The sequence below is a fragment of the Sabethes cyaneus genome, chromosome 3 (genome assembly GCF_943734655.1).
Source record: "Sabethes cyaneus chromosome 3, idSabCyanKW18_F2, whole genome shotgun sequence".
NCBI lineage: Eukaryota > Metazoa > Arthropoda > Insecta > Diptera > Culicidae > Sabethes > Sabethes cyaneus.
The window spans coordinates 245,147,398-245,165,518 of record NC_071355.1 but is presented as its reverse complement, the minus strand read 5'-3'; the positions used below and the strand labels follow the sequence as shown (position 1 = coordinate 245,165,518).

The 18,121-nt window shown below is 38.1% G+C and overlaps 1 protein-coding gene across 1 annotated transcript in view; it reads right to left on the bottom strand.

The window, feature by feature from the left end:
* Window positions 1-18,121, bottom strand: part of LOC128743759 (klarsicht protein) — a 505,034-nt gene that overhangs the window by 49,539 nt on the left and 437,374 nt on the right. Inside the window, exons 5-7 of the mRNA XM_053840420.1 lie at window positions 1,966-2,451; window positions 1,770-1,889; window positions 629-1,699 (exon numbers count right to left, since the gene is read on the bottom strand). Of these exons, the coding sequence (XP_053696395.1) occupies window positions 629-1,699; window positions 1,770-1,889; window positions 1,966-2,451 (1,677 nt within the window). The remainder of the gene's footprint in view (window positions 1-628; window positions 1,700-1,769; window positions 1,890-1,965; window positions 2,452-18,121) is intronic.

Below are 18,121 nucleotides of genomic sequence, written 5' to 3'. Positions count from 1 at the left end.
ACGGAGAGAGGCGCGGGCGTACGAACCACGAGCTGCAGGACACTACTTGGGGAGATTCCCATCGTACATCTGGCGAAGTTAGAAGACAGCAAAAGCGCAAAAAGAGCAAGCCGCAGAACACAGTAAAAGTACTTCAAAGGAGCGGATGAATCCATCAAAACTAAATTTAAGAATCAAGGAAAACGACGTTAGAAAATGCTAATTAGCAGTAGAAACAGAAACACAAACATCTGATTTGCCAACATGCCAGACATGTGAATGACAACCATCACAACGTCTGAAATGAACCAGTATAGGACGACCATCAATTAGCCGTCATGAAACATGACTCAACTGTCAACAAGAATTTACTGTTTGTTAATTCATAAAAGATTAATGGATGAAATCATTATGCCTATGTCGTTTTACTTTGCCTGCAATCGATCTATCTAGAGCTAACAGACATTCAGAATTGTTATCCCGGCAACAATAAAAATGACATCATAAAGATATGCCTTTACGAACATCTAAATTACCCAATGAATTGCTTTTTCATACCCTTTTTACTAGTGTGAAAACGTCAATCTCCAAATAACTAGTAACTAAACAAAGCATTCTGCTGCCCTGATCAATAATAATAATAACTTACCTTTGCGACCAGCGGGGATCCACTCTTGCTGCCACTGTCCACCGAATCGGAACTTTTGCCAAAACTTCCAATCGAAGTCATCATCAGCGCTCGGCTACCGATTCGATTCATTCCGGAGCCGGGAACTTCCTGCGAAAAGTCCAAACATTTCTTTGACTTCAGTTCCTTCTTGGCGCTGATGGCCATGGTCGGAAGAGTGCCGCCGATCGGCTTATCTTCACCACCAAAACCACTAGGGTCCGGTTTGTTTTCCTTCTCGTCTTCCTCCCCGAGGGGGATCACTTCACGGCTTGTGCTGGTTGGTGGTTTAGCAGCGGCTGGGTCGGAACTGGAACCGGAACCGGAGCCGGAACCACTGTCCGGACTGCTTTCCGCTTCCTGGTTGGCACCGTCGTCATCGCCATTGTTGTACACCCATTCGTCCCCTTCGGAGGAGCTCGAGCTTTCGTCCGACTTGACCTGTTCGCTCGAGTCCTTGTTCAGCTCCGAATCGGTGTCCAAGTGCTTAAAGTAGAATGTGGCACAGTTTTTCGACTTTCTGGTCGATCGGTTGAACTTGGACAGATCGTTTGCTTTGTTCCGCTTTTGTTTGTTCTTCGGGGAGGATGTTTTGCTCGGCTGTTGAGTGGTGCTGCTAGCATCTTTGTTGCTACTGTTGTTGTTAATACGGTCTTGGCTGGTGGCCTCGCGGATAATGCCATCAATGATATCATCGCTTAGACTCTTGCTGTCGGCAGCATCGACGGGTGACGAGGTCGTCGTTGTGCTGTCCACCGCAATGCTGATGCTGGTACTGGAGGTGGTAATCGTGTTCGTCGATAGGTCGCCAATGTCTGTTTCCATCATAGGATTCGCAGTGACTGCTTCCGGCAGATACAGTTTAGCAGTGGAAGGTGGCGGAGGTATCGACGGCGTGTTGGTGGTGGCCGTCGTAGTCGTCGTGGGACTACCGGGATGATGCTGGTGGTGATGGTTGTAGGTGATAATTTTAGGCACAATTTCACAGTCGCTGCCCTCGGAATCGGCATCGAAACCAGCGTTTGAAAGCTTCTTGGCTTTAACCCATTCTTCCTGCAAAAATTAAAGGAACACAATGAATTGATGGATTTATTATTGGATATTGATTTTTCAACAAACTTACGCCACTCAAGCAGTCATTCTGCAAAGAGCCGGGCGATTTCGATTTGGAATTGCTGAGGCGTGCTAGCTTATTGACGGGCTCCTCATCCGTGTCCGAGAGACTGGCGTTGTTATCAGAGCTCTATAAAAAAACGACGACAAAAGCGCAAAGTCAAAAAAATAATCAACTGAAATAGAATCGTTTATTTGCCACCTACCGAGTTTTTATTATCCAACAATCCTTCCAGCAACAGCTGAAACTCGAATGCCTTCAAATATAGCAAAAGATACCGCCGCTGAAGTCCCTTGACGATGCTATTCTCCTTCGCTTTGCCACTGAGCTTGACGGCAGACAACTTTTCCTCCGGGAAACTCCGATCGGGCGGGCGTTCGTAGCCGGCGGCTGTCGTAAAGTAGGCCGACGTCGATGGGCCGGGTTGTGCCGTGTCCGGAACCTCCGGTGTCAGCGATCCAGAACCGGAAGCGGGCCCGGTTTGCTCTCCGGCGGTGCTGCTACTGCTATTGCTATTGTTGTTGTTGCTATTTTTCTTATTGCTGGTGGCCGTCGACGATGACGACGAGGCTACGCTGGCGACTCCGGAGATATTGCTGGAAAATTTGCTCGCCTTGGCCGATTTTTTCTCGTAAGCACGAACACAGGCCGCAACAGCACGCGAGTTGGATTTTATTTCACGGTAGATTTCCTGCGAATGGCAAAATAGAATGGAAAACCGATTAGCTTGGCTGCTTGGTTTGAAGGAAGTGGATCGTTCTATCGATAGTCCGTCGTTGAAGGTGGCTTTTAATTGAGGGGTTTGTGTCGTGATGATGGCGATGATGGTTAGGGTTGTTCGTAAGTTTGCTGTCTTCTTCAGTCGAAACTTTCGGGTGAAGGTCAGGAAGTTTAAAAAACAGATTATTGAACTATTTACGGAAACTAGAATTGAAGGTCACAATCTAAAATTGTATATTTTCGGACAACCACACTGGAGGAACCGTTGCGAACGGAGCCATTTGTTTAGTTACTGATAATGCGTTATCTGGCATATTTACATAATGCTATTGGCATGGCAAGGCGACGTACGACGAACATCGGCTAGGGCTTGTCGACTGGCTGCCTGACTTCCTACGCATGCATTGGTGTATGCGTCATGCCAGAATGTGTGACCCTTTTCGCTAGACCAGAAGGCTGGCTGATACCGAGAAGTCGGTCCTAAGTGCACGTACAGCATATGAGTAACACAATAAATTGTGATAAAAGTTTGCAGCACCATAAAATAGTGCACAGTAAAAGTACATGCTACTGATTGAGAATTTATAGCGCTGCAAAGACTTCTGTTTTGCAGCTCGCTCGCTTTGAAAAAAAAAAACGGAATTTACGGCAGTGCTTTATTTTGCTGAAGATTAAAACACTTTTTTGCTTTCGTTTTGTCTTAATTTCGTATTATTTGGACCCATCCACCATGCATCTTTTGGTTTAATTACTTATCCAATTTTATGTTATGTCGAGTGTTGTCATAGTTTGGTTTTATTCATGCCTGTAAATTGCTTTATTTATTACCACTTTTGTTATAACTAAACAGCTCAATGATTCTAATTGTTTCGTCAATTTTAGCTTAATATGATATAAAAAATTCATCTCAGATTCATGACCATATTTTTTTATTTTTTTTCAGTTTTAATACATACGACTAAGTACTACTTAAATTATTAAAATTACAAAAAATTAGAGAAAAATGAGGATAAAACATAGTAAAAATCAAGTGCGAGAAAAAGGGAGATAGAGTCAGCAAGAACGGAGAGAGAAAGGATGAGAGAGCTAATAGAATTATTATAAAAGTGAGTCGTGACTGAAACACGATTCAGACCACAATATTGTAAAAAAGGCAAAAATTCGACGGAGACAACATGAAAATGCGATGTAAAGAGACCAAAACAGCGACAAAAAGATAAAAAATATGACAAAATGAGGAGTAAAACGATAATAAAACAACAATGAAAAGAAAGTGAAAAAGTTACATTGTTGTTGTCTTGACAAGCAACAGAATGACGAAACATTGACAAAAAAAGTGATGAAGAGACAACAAAAAACAGCGAAACGACGACAAAAGACGATGAAAGGATGACAAAAACGACGAAAAGACGCCAAAATAGCAACATAAAAGTTAACAAAAACAGCATAAAATACGAACAAAACTGCGATAGAGAGATGACAAAAAAAGCTAAGAACACGAAAATCGGCACAACAAAATGATGACAAGATGGCGAAAAGGTTTCGAAAAAATAAATACGATGGTGAAAAGAACCGAAAATGGAGACAAAAAATGACTAAATGCGACAAATAAAAAAAACACGACAAAAAAAGTTCAAAAGTATCTAAAAGTATCAAAACAAAGAAGACTATGAAAACGGTAAAATCGAATTGACAAAACGACCAAAAGCAGACTCCAAAAAACAACGAACAGACGACGAAAATGCGTTGAAATCATGGCAAAAAGACCATGTTGAAGATGAATAAAAATAAAATAAAATAAAATAAAAATGAAAAAAAAACAACAGAAATAGGGCAAAGAGATGACAAATAAGACGACGAAGAATTATCGACAAGCCAACAAAAAATGACGTAAAAACTATAAATAGAAGTAGAAAAGCCGACAAAGAGACGACATAAAGATGATAAAACAGGAACCAAAATAGCATGACAAACAACAACTAAAAAGCTTCAAAAAGGCATAATACACGCAAAAAACGACGAAAAGATGGCGACTATACGGCACAAAATGACGAAAAGCCAGTGAAAAAACTGCTTTTGGTTGTCTTGAAAGCAAACAGGACCACGAGAAAAATTGTAAAAATAGACGATAAGACAAAAAAAAGCGGCGAAACGATGACAAAGGATAACAAAAAAATGAAAATAAAAAAACGAAGAAAACACAACAAAAAATGCCAAAACAGCAGTAAAAATAACGAGAAAAACACTAAAAAACCACCGAAAATGAAATAAAAATGTCGAAAACATAACTCAAAACATGACGGATGACAGAAATAACACGGAAATTTAATGAAGACGAGGAAAATACGCCAAAGCAGCGACAAAAACACGACGAAACATGCAAAAAATGACGAATATAGGAAGCCAATAACCTGAGGACGAAAAGAAGAAGCCAAAACAGCGACAAAAATGACAAAAAGCCGTCAAAAAACCTACAAAAACAGAAAGCACGATAAAAACGATAGAATCGGTCATTTGCAAAGCGTCAAAAAGATGACAAAATATCCAAAAAGGACGACGAATATAAACAACAAATGAAAAACGAAACATTGAAGGGACTGGTCTTAATGATCGTAATTTGTGGCAGTTTCGGTTGTCGCCAAAACAAACAGGATAACGAGAAAAGATGCCAAAAAGATGATGAAAAAACAATGAAAAAAAAACAAAAACAAGAAAAAATCGACAAAATGACGATGTCAAAGTGAAGGTGTCAAAACAACACCAAAAAAGACGACAACAACGGTAAAAAACCGTTCAAAAAAGCGACAAAAAATGCAAAAAGTGAGTCCAAAAAAAGCGAGATGACAAAAACACCCAAAACGTGTCGAAAAATCAACAAAAAATAACTAGAAGACAACCTAAGAACGACGAAAAGACAGCAAACAGACGTCAAAAAGATGGCGAAGAGGCAGCGAAAAGTCAACGAAAATATGACGAGAGAGTGCTCGATGACAAGTAGGCGAAAAGCTGATGAAAAGCTGATGAAAACACACCGAAAAATGCCAGAGAAATGGCAAAAAAAATGTCTTAAACGACAAAAAGACTAAAAATAGATGCAGAAAAGGCTATGAAGAGACGATTAAACGACAGTCAAACAGTGACAAGAGATGCCAAAATAGGCTTCAAATGAGGACAAAAAGACGCAATTAAGAACAACCAAGAACGGTATAAAAGACAATAAAAAATTAAAACAAATCGCTGGAAACAGACAAAAAGATAATGTACAGATGCCAGAAAAGAAAAGCAGATGTTAAAAAGAGCGAACTACCGATCCGAAAAATCCCACGAAGGAAAGATGAAAGTTGGAAAAACATAGATGCAAGGCGAATGACGAAAGATCAGTAATAAAAGTTGAGAATGAGCGTCCTGAATAAATTCAAGTCAAACATCAAATGTACATGAATTGGTTTAATTCATAAAAGTACCAATTTTCTCCAAATACAATCAAAGACGCCACCTTTAAAACAAATGTGATAAAGAGTTATCACACATTTGGGCGGAAAAGAAGAAACTCTAGTGATCAGAAAACAGTCAGAACATATCAAAATTAATTTACATATTTCAGCAAAATGTACAAACAATATTAGCAAACCTTCAAATGAAGCACAAATGTTGGTCAAATTTTTATTTAAATCCACAATTTGATTGAATTTCGCTCCTTCGTTGATTTTGAAACAAAAGTGTAACCCTTCGGTGATAAAACTACGAATGCTGAGGAAAGCAATATCTGGTAACACTGATTGGCATACAGCGCCAATTGTCTCTAGTCTACAGTTGCACAGAAGTTGTGTTCTTTCTGCGCAAGATGAGTTTTTAAAAGAGAAAATAATATTTCGCACCATTCGGGGGCAGAATCAACGTTTAAACAGAAAACGAAAGCATTTGGTCGCCGTGGGAAGCAGGTTTTTCTGTCCTCTCATGGTTAAGATGAGCAAAAATAAGCCTGCTCCTAGCTTTGCAAAATACAACGAATTATGAATCAAATAAATCAAATAATCGTGGCCCCAATAGCATCATATTTTCCGCTCTTTTCCCATCATATACTGTCCTACGCTAGGGGTACTATTGAAATATTTAGTTTCATTACTTTCTTTTCCCATATCCTTCATCTACGTGTTATAAAGATTGCCGTTATAAAAATTTATAAAACACCAAACCGGGGAAAGTGTGACACAGCGGCATTCGCTGATTCGCTTGCACCGAGCATCAGCAGCCGGGCTGCCAACTACCTAGAAGCAGAAGCTACGGTCGACAGTTTTAGCGATTAGCGAATAGAATACAAAGCATTCGTATTTTGCAAGCTCACGCATGCGCTGTTATCTTTTTCACACAGACTAAACACACCTGTGATCGTTAGTAGCCACTCACATTACGATTCAATTTAGATCTAACAGACACTCTAGCCCTATTCTAAAAGCTAAGTCATCATTCCGAAAGCGCTTTCCCATAGGACTGGAGTCTAAACCATTAGCTAATGAATTGTGCTACAATCACTCAAGGAATGACAAATCATTTCTCTGTGCCACATTGTTGGGCACGAAAAGATCTGCCGAAAATAACATTCCATCCCAATGGAGCGTCTCCCATAGTTCCATATTGGGACGCGAACGTCATAAATTTTCAAATCATCAATCTATGCTTACAATTCTTCTTCGACTAACAAAACTGTATGAAGATGGAAGGTAGAAGTTATATTATGATAAATGTTTACATTTCATTTGGCATTTTTAAATCGCTCCCTCTGTCATCGCCGCTTCGAAGTAAAAGCTGGTTAATGAATCGAACGACATTCAGCATAGCAAATGATCATCTCATTTAAAAGCCCCCCGTCGTCGTCGCAATCGTCGTTTTCGTATCAAGCGAATATACAAATTAGAGTATTAGTCCATCCAATCAGTCGCACCAATTGAATTAGGAACAGGCGTTTGTAAGTGGAAAATTGGCTCTGATTGCAGCACGGTGTAGACACGAACACGAGGTGCGTCTAGCCTGGAGGAATCGACGTTGGCCGTCGTCGACGGCGCGGGTGTGGCGAGGTTCATTCAACCACACCCAGACCGAGTCGTAAATTCGAGAGATGATGCCAGGCACCATTGTCGCATTTATTTACATTCCCTCCCTGCTCCAGGGACACAAAATCGGTCCAATGCGTTCGAGATTCTCGTTGTCGGTTGGCCTCAATTTTGGCTTTGGTTGTGGAATGAAGGGCACTGACTTTGGCCTCAATTTGCAAGCATAGGAACAGACGCCCCACCGAAGGTGGGCGTTATTGTGAAACGTCTCAAAATGTTTAATCGTACCGTTTAAATATGTTTGATATAAAAGATGAACTTTTTAAATTTAATACCATTCAAGCCTCCAAACAGAGGCAGTTTGAGACATTAAACTAGCATAAGTGTATCTAAAGTCGTAAAATTGTGCTTCGACTTTCGCTTAGGAATTACGTTTCACTAACCGGCGAATATTCCTCACATCTCGTAGAAAAAACATAAAAAAAAGCCATGACAGTGAGGTCATCAAGAAATAAAAAAAAGCTAATAACACAGTTCATGCGAAAAACAGCTCAGACACGTTACGGGACGCGAACGGAGTAAACTTTACGTTGAACCTGCGGCAAATTGTTTTGTAACGAGCGAAACGAATGCCGGTTTCGGCACCCCGGTGCCGACGGCACGCAGCAAAAAAAGTACCCAATTAAAGGTTCACCTCGAATCAAAAGGTCCATCATCTCGCATCTCGCATCGTGGCGAATCGAATTGTCGAGCCTAAACATCTCATTAAAAGGGCTGCTGACGACACGACGCTACGCGACGGCGGGTGATGTGGTAACCGCTGCCGCCACCGACGGATCGATCGTCGCCGGTGGAGGTACTTCGATCCCACGACATGATCCTAAATAGGTTCGCATTCTTCACGGCCATCACGCGGCTGTTTTGCGCGGGGTCTCCCGGCAGGGGTGAAAGTAACGTCCGGAAGCAGTAAGGCGCAACCAGCCTGCCGGCGGGGAGACGACGGACGGACCCTTAGGAAGCGTTTTTCCGCCGATTTGAGTGTCTCTTTAGGTCATAATTACACGCAGCTTTCGCGATAAATTTTTGATTTGTTGAAGTCGAACCTTTGGCCGAGGAGCATATTGTCGTCATCGTGCAGCGCGTCATTAGCCGAGTAGGTTTAGCGTTGGAGATGAGCCTGTGCAAATCCGTCAATCACCGCTCCGGCGCGAACCGGTGAGGTCGCTAATTGTCGGTTTTATCGACACTTTTACAGTGCTGCAGCACAAAGGAGGTCCATTCAACAGGATGAAGGGAAAGTTTAGTCGTAACGATGCCAGATTTTTGTGGCTGGGTATGTTGTGATTACGCAAGCATTGAAGATGACTTGCTTACTTTAGAAAGTGCTGGCTTCGTGGCGAACAACAGCCGAACAGACAAACGAATGGGTCAATGCCAACGGGAAGTTGCGTGTAGCAATGCACCTCAAAGGCCGAATGTGGAAGCACGGCCACGAACAGCAGCAAATGCACTAAATAAACTCCAACTAGACACTCGTTGCTACTTTGCGTGGTTGCATTTGGTACGTTCAGCCGGACTTCGTAACCGTGAGCTAATGGAACTGGCTTTTTGTCGATAATTATGGCGTGATTTATTAATGGTTGCTGGTCATGGGTTTCAAAGGAAAATAATTTTTCTACTTTAGTCCACTTTTCATGCGAATCGGTGCAAAATGTTGGCAAAATAAAGTATATTTGATTATTGAATTGGAAAATATAAACGGCTTTACCAAAACAAATTTTACGCGGCAGAAAAATATTGAATTATGTATAAAATTACTTATACTTGATTACTATTTTTCAATTACAATTATATGGTTTATCCTGACGATAACAGTACATATACTACTCCGAAACGTTGGTCAACACGAAATGAAGTTTTTCTTTTTCAAATCACACCAATCAATGATTAATATTTCCTTATAAAATTCCATCTTCGTCTGAAAATCCAATACATTTCTTAATTTATTTTCATCATCATTTATTTTCATTTCATATTCATTGAAAATTTATTGAAAATCAATATGGCTCTTGCTTTTTCTGTGAATGTATGCTATGCATTGGTGACAGCGGTGGGATTCGAACCAATATCCTTTCAAATAAGTTTTTCAAGTTTTTTTTCCTGTATGGACTCATCACTGCGACCAGTATCGTTGATCTATTGTGATATCGCCCGGGTGTTTGCTGTACGACCAGCACTGCATTTCTTTTTGCTATCCCCAATTATAGCCATCCCTAGTGCAGCTAAACTAGTGCATTTAATTATAAGGGTCATTTTTGCACTGTCGATATGCCTTATCGGGATAATATAAAATTCAGCATGAAGGAAGGGTGATGAGGGGCTTGAGAATGCACCCATGATAAAGTCACTTTGACATCGATTGGCCTGATTTCACTAAAATTCGAGCCCACGACCAATCGTTTGTCAAAGCAGACTCGTTGGCAATATCGGATTTGATGTTCAATCAGCTTAGAGAACTTTTCGGTATGTTTCATTTTTTTATCGGCATTTGAACATAGTAAGAAAGCAAAAATCTAGCGCGACCTTCCGCTTTCGGAATTCGGCACTCAAATTTTTTGTTCGATAGACTTCGCAGTCAACAACTGTTAGTGCATAAGACAATTGTGGGGCTAGTGCTGCGATTGTATAGACTTTAACAGTCTCGCCCAGTAGAGATTCGAACGTGCGACGATTAGCTTCTAAGAGTAAAGTCGTAGCACGAAGTCAAGTGGAAGACTGAACAGTGAGCATTTTCTCATGATAGACTAAAACGCACACATCATACCATACGTTCCGCATAAAAATGCAAAATTTGCGTAAAAACTTTCTTCAAAGTATTTTTACATCTTTCCATCATATGGGACATCTCTGCGATTTTTGTATCATTTTTCTGCTACTATTGTGATATTTTTGTACCATTTTGAAGCAATTATTGTATCATCTGTAAATCGTTTGCGTTCCTTGCGTGGAGCCGAATGGCCGAATAGCGAATGATCTACAAAGTAAAGTGAGCGCAGCATGACCTGACGTTCGCGGTAGTCGTCAGAAGCTTTAGAACATAGAGACGCACCCGAGACCCCCTCGAGACCGAAGAGCTAGTGCGCAGTATCTATAACGGGAATCCGTCGCCAAACTCCAAAAACCGACCGCTATTACTGTGAATTAAATGTAATATAGCATAAGGATTGACTTAACTTTCCCATCTGCTACCTTAGCATCTCTATTGTTGCCCGTTATCATTGAAGAATGCTCGTTTGGCATCCTAACCGGGTCCGGTATCCCGTTTACACTAAGTCACCGACCGACCCAATCAAACCGGCATGTTTTTGGAGATATTTGTGACAACTGTGATAGTTAGGAATGAGCCCCAAAAACATTAATCTCAATTCTATTATTTATCAGAGATCCCCGCACTGGCTTTATTCCTAAACGGAATAGGAGCACTTTCTGAACAACGCAACAATCCCCTTTTTGGTATCCTTTTGGTATTATTTCCAATTTTGGATTAATCATTTTGTCCAGTGTCATTTAGTGGTATTATTTCTGCTTTGTAAATAATTTTTATGTCATTTTGATTTTTTTGTATCAATTTAGTGTCATTTGTTTTATTTTTGTGTAGTTTCAATGTTATTTTCATATTGATTTAGTCAATTTTCATTCTTCTGACATTTAGGTACAATGCCTTCAATTTTTTTTATACATTATTCTCATTTTTGTATTGCTTTGGTATTATTTTTTGATAATTGTTGTGTTGCCTTTGGTATTATTTCTATATCTATTTAGGCCATTGAAAATAATTTTTACAGTTTTTGTCATCCCCCCTTGGAAATTGGCAAAAAAATAATTTGTAGGATATGAGCTAATGAGGCTCTACAGTCTGAAAAAATGAGTGTACGAGTTGAGTTAACGCTTCTAGCACGAAGCAGAAACGGAAATTCGAACAATGCCGAAAATTAGCCAAAAAAAATTTCTTTCGTTTTTGTTTTTCTTATCATAGATTTTTGCATGGAAAATAATAACGTATATTTTAAGAGCAAGAATAGATTTGGTTTTAACATTTAAACTTTAAGTAAAAATGCTTAACATCCACATTTTATTTAACCGATTAAAAAACTCTATTTGTTTTTTTTCGCCCCCCCCCCTTCAGTGGCCCAACACCGGAAGGACAAAGACTTGAAATAAAATATTTGTCTTATTGTTCGCTCCACCTTTATGATTTTTGCTATTTTTGTGTTACTTTTGTGTTCTATTTGGAACAATTTTTACATCATTCGTAAATCTTCTGCGTCCGTGTCATTTTTGTACGATATTTGTATCGTTATTGAATCATTTTTACGCCAAGTTGCGCAATTGTTCGTGTTTGCATCACTTTGTATCAGTTTTATGATGATTTTCGTATCATTTTTTATTAATGTTATGTGATTCAAAAACTAAAAACTTGGTACACTATTTGTAATTTTCATATCATTGTTGTCATTTTAGTAATTTATACCATTTCTGTGTCAGTTTAGTGTTGATTATGTGACATTTCCGTGCTCTATTGATATATTTTTGAAATCTATGTCATTTGCGAAGCCTTTGAGATTAGTTTTATCAGACTTGAACAATTTCCGAATTATCATTTTGTTTTGTTATGTAACATTTTCGTATTATTTCTGTTTTGTATATCATTTCTACGTTATTTTGGTCTATTTTGTCTTAATTTAGTGCCATATTTGTATTATTTTTGGTTCATTTTAAAATCTGTATTATTTTTGCAATTTCGCCTACGACTTGCAGACTTCATCAGTGTCTGTTTTTTAATTTCAGGTTTCGTTCTAATAAGACGTTCTAAAAACTTCAATCAATTTGTATTATTTTTGAGTTGATTCAATGCCGTTTTTATATTGATTTTAATCAATTTTTTTCTTTATTTACGTGTAATTTTTACACCATTCTGGTGCAATATCTGTAGTTTGTTTTGTATCATTACTATTATTATAATTGTGTCATGTCATGATGTCATTTTAGTGTATTTTTTAGCTTTTTACGGTGCAATATTTGTAACTTTTTCTATAATTAGGTCACTGCAAACTATTTTTTAAGTTTTTGTCCGGAAATTGACTTACAAATTAGGGGGACAAGTTTGTTTGTTGAGGGAAAGTTTATTGGACAAGCGATATTTTTTTTTAGATAAAGTCAATTTTCCGTGGGCTCTAAAACCTAGAGAACGCAAAAAATTACCACTTCAAAAACGAAATAAAAGTGGAAATTCAAAGAATGCAATGGTTGTTGCATGGAAACCACTATCATTCATATTGAAAGCAACAATTACATTTTACAAGCAGTTTACAGCTTTATGCTTTTTTTAAAAAAATCATTATTTTTGTTGTTGTTTTCAAATGGACAAAAATATTATAAAATATTTGTAATGGTCTTTTTGTGTACCATTTCTGTAAAACTTTTGCATAATTTTTGCATAATTTTTGTATTGTTTTCATACCATGTTTGTATCAGATTTACATCATGTAAGTTATTTTTTCTGTCATTATATGCGTCGTTTTTGTATCTAATCTGTGTTTTTATCATCATCAGCACCTTTTGTATATCCTTTTTGTTATGATTTCATCATTACACGAAGAAAAGCCTATTTTTGCATCATTTTTCAGGTTTGTGCCTTTTTCATGTTTGTGTTTTTATTTTGCTTCAGTACGATTACGACGTTAATTTTGTAATATTTCTTGTATCATTGTGTGTCAGTTTTGTATAATTTTTAAATCGTTTTTCTGTTATTTTCGTATCCGTTGGATGCCAACTTTTGATCCGTTTATTGACAGGTTTGATTTGCTCTTTTGCTTCGCTTTTTCTCTCATGACTGTAGCGTCTCAGCCAAACAGAATTTGAAAAGTGGTCTATAAGGCAATTGTAAAACGGCACTATGGGGTTGCGGTTAATTGCAAAAAAAAAGAGTACTCGCTTTATAGCGCTATAAATACAAAAGGTAAAACAATACTTGTTTCAACACAACAAATGCCCTTTACACCACTTTCTCGAATTAGGTTTGTCCGAGGTGCTCTTGTCCAGCAAGCAAAAACGATGCAAAAAACAAATCAAGCATGTTTATAGGCCTTTTTTATTTTGTTTTATTACATCGTTATTATGTCACTCAAGTGTCATTTTTGTAATATTCCTGTAAGTTTTGTGTAACTTCGCGTTGTATCATTTGGTTTTGTAACTTTCCTTCCATGAGCATGTTGATTCATAGATTGCGAAAGATGGCACTTTTCTTCCAAATTCCTTAGTCCATTCATTCCTTTTCATTATTTTGACTGAATTCATATTACATCTAGCTTTATCAAGTTCAAAACAGCACTGATTTGTATGAAAGTGTACGAAAATTCAATCAGATTTTGAGAAAAATACTATACTAATAAAAAAGCCACTAATGCTGATATTAGACAGCTAGACTTGTCAGTATCGGAGAGTAAGAACACTATCACAGTTTTTTTTCTTGGGTCAGTCTTGGGTTTGGAAAACGGAAACGAAACTTAAGCTGTTATAACTTTAGACTATTAGAGCATTTGGAATTGATTACCAAGAATAAATCTTAACAGTGCATCTTTAGTGAGTGTTTCAGTAGAATTTGTTAATTGAATATATCTACCGAACATCGGCAAGTGATATGTTCATGAGTTTTGATAAAAATGAATGGTTCAATTCGTTTTTACGATGTTGCTTAGCAGCACTGAATACATACACGAATATCGTGTACAAACAAAGTGCGAAATAAAACGTTTTGCTCCGTTTAAAATTATGGTACTATGGAAATATTATTTTTTCTTTACTACTTATTCATTAAGAAATATAAAAAAATAATTGATAATTGCCATGAGAAAAAGTAGTTTTGGTGGGAAAGAAGAACACAACTTTCTTTTCTTTTCAGGGATGTAAAAATTTCATTTGATTAGAAAGCGAACGAGCGAACCTTTTGATTTCCTTACAACGTAACAATTATGACCAATCACACTCGACGCAGGTGTAATTGCAACACATAATAGATCGTCATAAAAATATACCTAACTGAAGTTAACCCAGAAAACACTTTTCTTTTTCTATCTCCTTTTTGTGTAAACTAGTGTCATAATTACCATTACTCTCATTTTGTTTGCACAGTACGGCTATACATCGATAGTACGTACCCCCTCCATAATACGTACATTTTGTCTCGATGGGACGTATTATCGATAATACGTACATTTTGCCTCGATAGTATGTACATTTTTCAGCAACACTTTATTTGTTTCATTTCAAGCTTCACAACTAGGGTAAAATCATTGATCGAAAAAAGTTAAAAATCAATTGCTATGTTAAATCAATACCACTGAAGTATATATTTATTCAATAGTGTTTGCAAATTTGCAAATTTCATGCAATATTAAGTGTAATAAAACAATGCTTCAAAACCTAAAATTGTGATTCGATAGTACGTACATTTCTGTAATACGTACGCTAAACGAAGCAAAAGTGTACGTACTATCGAGGTATACCTGTGTTTCCATTAAGTTAGGGTCATTCGACTCTACTGGCAAGAGTAGTTTCTCGGTATCAACACATAAAAAATCGTCAGTTTGTTTAACCTTGTTGAACATTTAACGATTTGTCGTGTCATTTATGATCACTTGACATATTTACGCCTATTTTTTTTACTAAAATCACGCTGTTCACAGATCATCACTCTTCAGACTTTCGTTACTATGAAAGCAAAACATAATTAGCAGGACTTACGTTTAGTTTTTCGCATAGAATCTGCTTCTTCTCAGCCATGCTGTGAGATTTTTCCTTGCTTCTGGTAAACATAACACGCTAGAATGCTACATTTTCTTTACACCACTTGAAAATTCAACTCCAAGGAGAACCATCATTCCACGCTTTAATTTTGCAAAATAAAAAATAAAACACAAACACACACACACACTTAAGAGCAGTCGGAAAATCCTCCCCCGCGAAGAATTGTGTTTATTCAGCTGTAATAAATCAGCACCGATTTGAGTGTCGAAAACCGGATTAAGCGCGAAACGTCTTCGAAACCGTTTCCCGTTGCTTGCTTGTTCAGCCGTCGTCCTACGACGGCCAATCCCGAGGGTGGAGAAAACTATTTTCGTACTGCACTCGGTTCTGCTCGGCTCCGGCAAACTGCCGGAAAAGTCTTTTCACGGACACACGACCGATTTATGGGAAGCACTCAAATTTTAATATCCAACAACACGGGAAAAGCAAGCACAGCTCGGTCGGTCGGTGCGGTGCGGTGCGGTGTGGCACAGCTGAACGTCATCGGACTTCAAACTGACGATGGAATGGATGGATGGTGAAGGACCTTGGCTCTTGTTGTTGTTTGTTGTTTTTGTTGGACTTTCTTTGCATTCATTGGTATTATGGTAACGTGCAAACTCATGTTCACACCTTTTTGGTTTCGAACTAAAACGAGCATGATTGCTTGCTTGGCTCCGCTTATCGCACGCAGCGGACGATTATCGATAACTTATTAGCATAATTGGTTGACGTGTTTTCGCTCAGGTAGAAAATTGTACGTTTGTTTGTTGCACTTTGTTCTGGTGATAAGTGATAAGCGCTGTTGCTGGTATGAAGCATATCAGATCGATTTGCTGACTGCAGATGTTGAGTCATACTGATTTTTTAAGATAAGCGAAACCAAGGGGAATCTGTAACTTTGGCTTTGTTTACTTGGTGTCGACTTTGATTGATTGTATTTTCAATTAACTTTCAATTTTGTATGCTAATTTCATCCCAATATCATCTAAATTATGTTTGTTTCGTTTAATTTGGTTTAAGTAGTTGTACTTAATCTTTTGCTAGAGTCGGAGTATTATAGGGTTTTTTTATTTGAAAAGTGAAGTGTTAAATTAGATTTAATTCTGCCAAATTTATTCTAATGACTCAGAAAAATAACATAAGGATCAAAAATCAAAATTAAGATCAAAAATAGAAAGAAAGTGGCATTAAAATATGATTCAAAATTTTATCACAAAAATGACGCATAAATGAAAAAAAAAAACAAAAGCCGCAAACATTTTAGCAGGCATAGCATAGCATAGTTTGACCGCCCGTGAGTTGCCCGCGATTGATCTAGATCAGCTGAGATTGCACAAAGGACCTTCAGAACGATGCTTGGGAGTAGCAGATCATTCTCAGTGTGCATTTTCTGGTGATCTAATTCTTTGTGATGATCAATAGCAAAGCTGGCCACGCCCATGCAGGTCAATTTGGGAGGGAAAGGAATATTAGTCTGACACTTGCTGCTACTAGAGACCGAGGAATCCTCTGCATCATCCACAAGTATCACAGGAAGGAGTTGTTGTTAGTAGAAAGGAATTGATCTGGATCCACCGAGGCAGGTGGTGCGATCACTGTCATTCGAGCTCGCGTATGATTTGAGGACGTTTTTGGTTACGTGGCCATTGCGAAACAGGTTGTGGAGATCCGACATACCGATATAGGAAAAAACTATGAGAAATCATCAGTTTACCGCACCGAAAGTTATGTGCTATCAACATATTCGATTCGTTCGAAATCGCGCGCGGTCAGTTATTAAATATCGATAGACCTTTGTTGCTATGCACGAAAGCTGTCCCGAGCCAAACGGGTTTATTTTGGCAATTAAATCGAAAACATTGACTGCGCGAGATACCTTTTGGCATCCTTCGATCATAGAACTTGCTTAAAAACTCTGACTACTTTATTAGGGAGCTGTATAAAAGCTATCAAGCTTTTGATATTTGATATTCATATGATAGAAATAACGCGCGATGTTCCTAAGTAACCGATTTTACGATTAAAATACACGTTTATAAAATTTCAATAAAAGTTCCGGTTGGTGAACGCACCATTGCTAAGTGTGCTCAAATGAATTCAAAATGGCGTCCTAAAACAACCGCTGTCGGGAAAATGTAACGAGCGAGACACGAAAGCAAACGATGCTAAATTACCATACGAAAAGATTCTCAGTATGTAAGTACCGGTTGTTTGAGACTAACCTGGATATTCGGAAATTTTCGTGTAAAGCCAGTAGTTAAGGAAATTAAGATAAAAAATACAACTGTTTCATAAATGAAATATAATGGTAATGGTACTACATAATGAACCAAAGTTTGAAAATTTATGTCGAGAAATATTATACACATGCGAGATTTACGGTGGCTTGAAAACCTCGTGACAAATTTAAATTTATTATAGCTGAAATTAAAAATCAGGCACAATGAAGTGTACCAATCTAGTCCCTAAGTTGATAAGCATTTCCTCCTATCAACACTAATATGCAGAGATATAGCGCCCTGCACGCGTACAAAAGCCGCAAACATTTTAGATATGTGAAATTAACACAAAAATAATACCAAAACAACACGAAAACAACAGAAAAATGGTACAAATCATATCAATCGCGCTTGCACAGAACAGAAGTGGAAGTTCGAACAGCGTAGCGTTAAAAATAAGTAACAGTAAATCGTTTTCGATTTTGTCTTCGTAGGGAAGGTTTTCGCATAGAAAGGAATAACA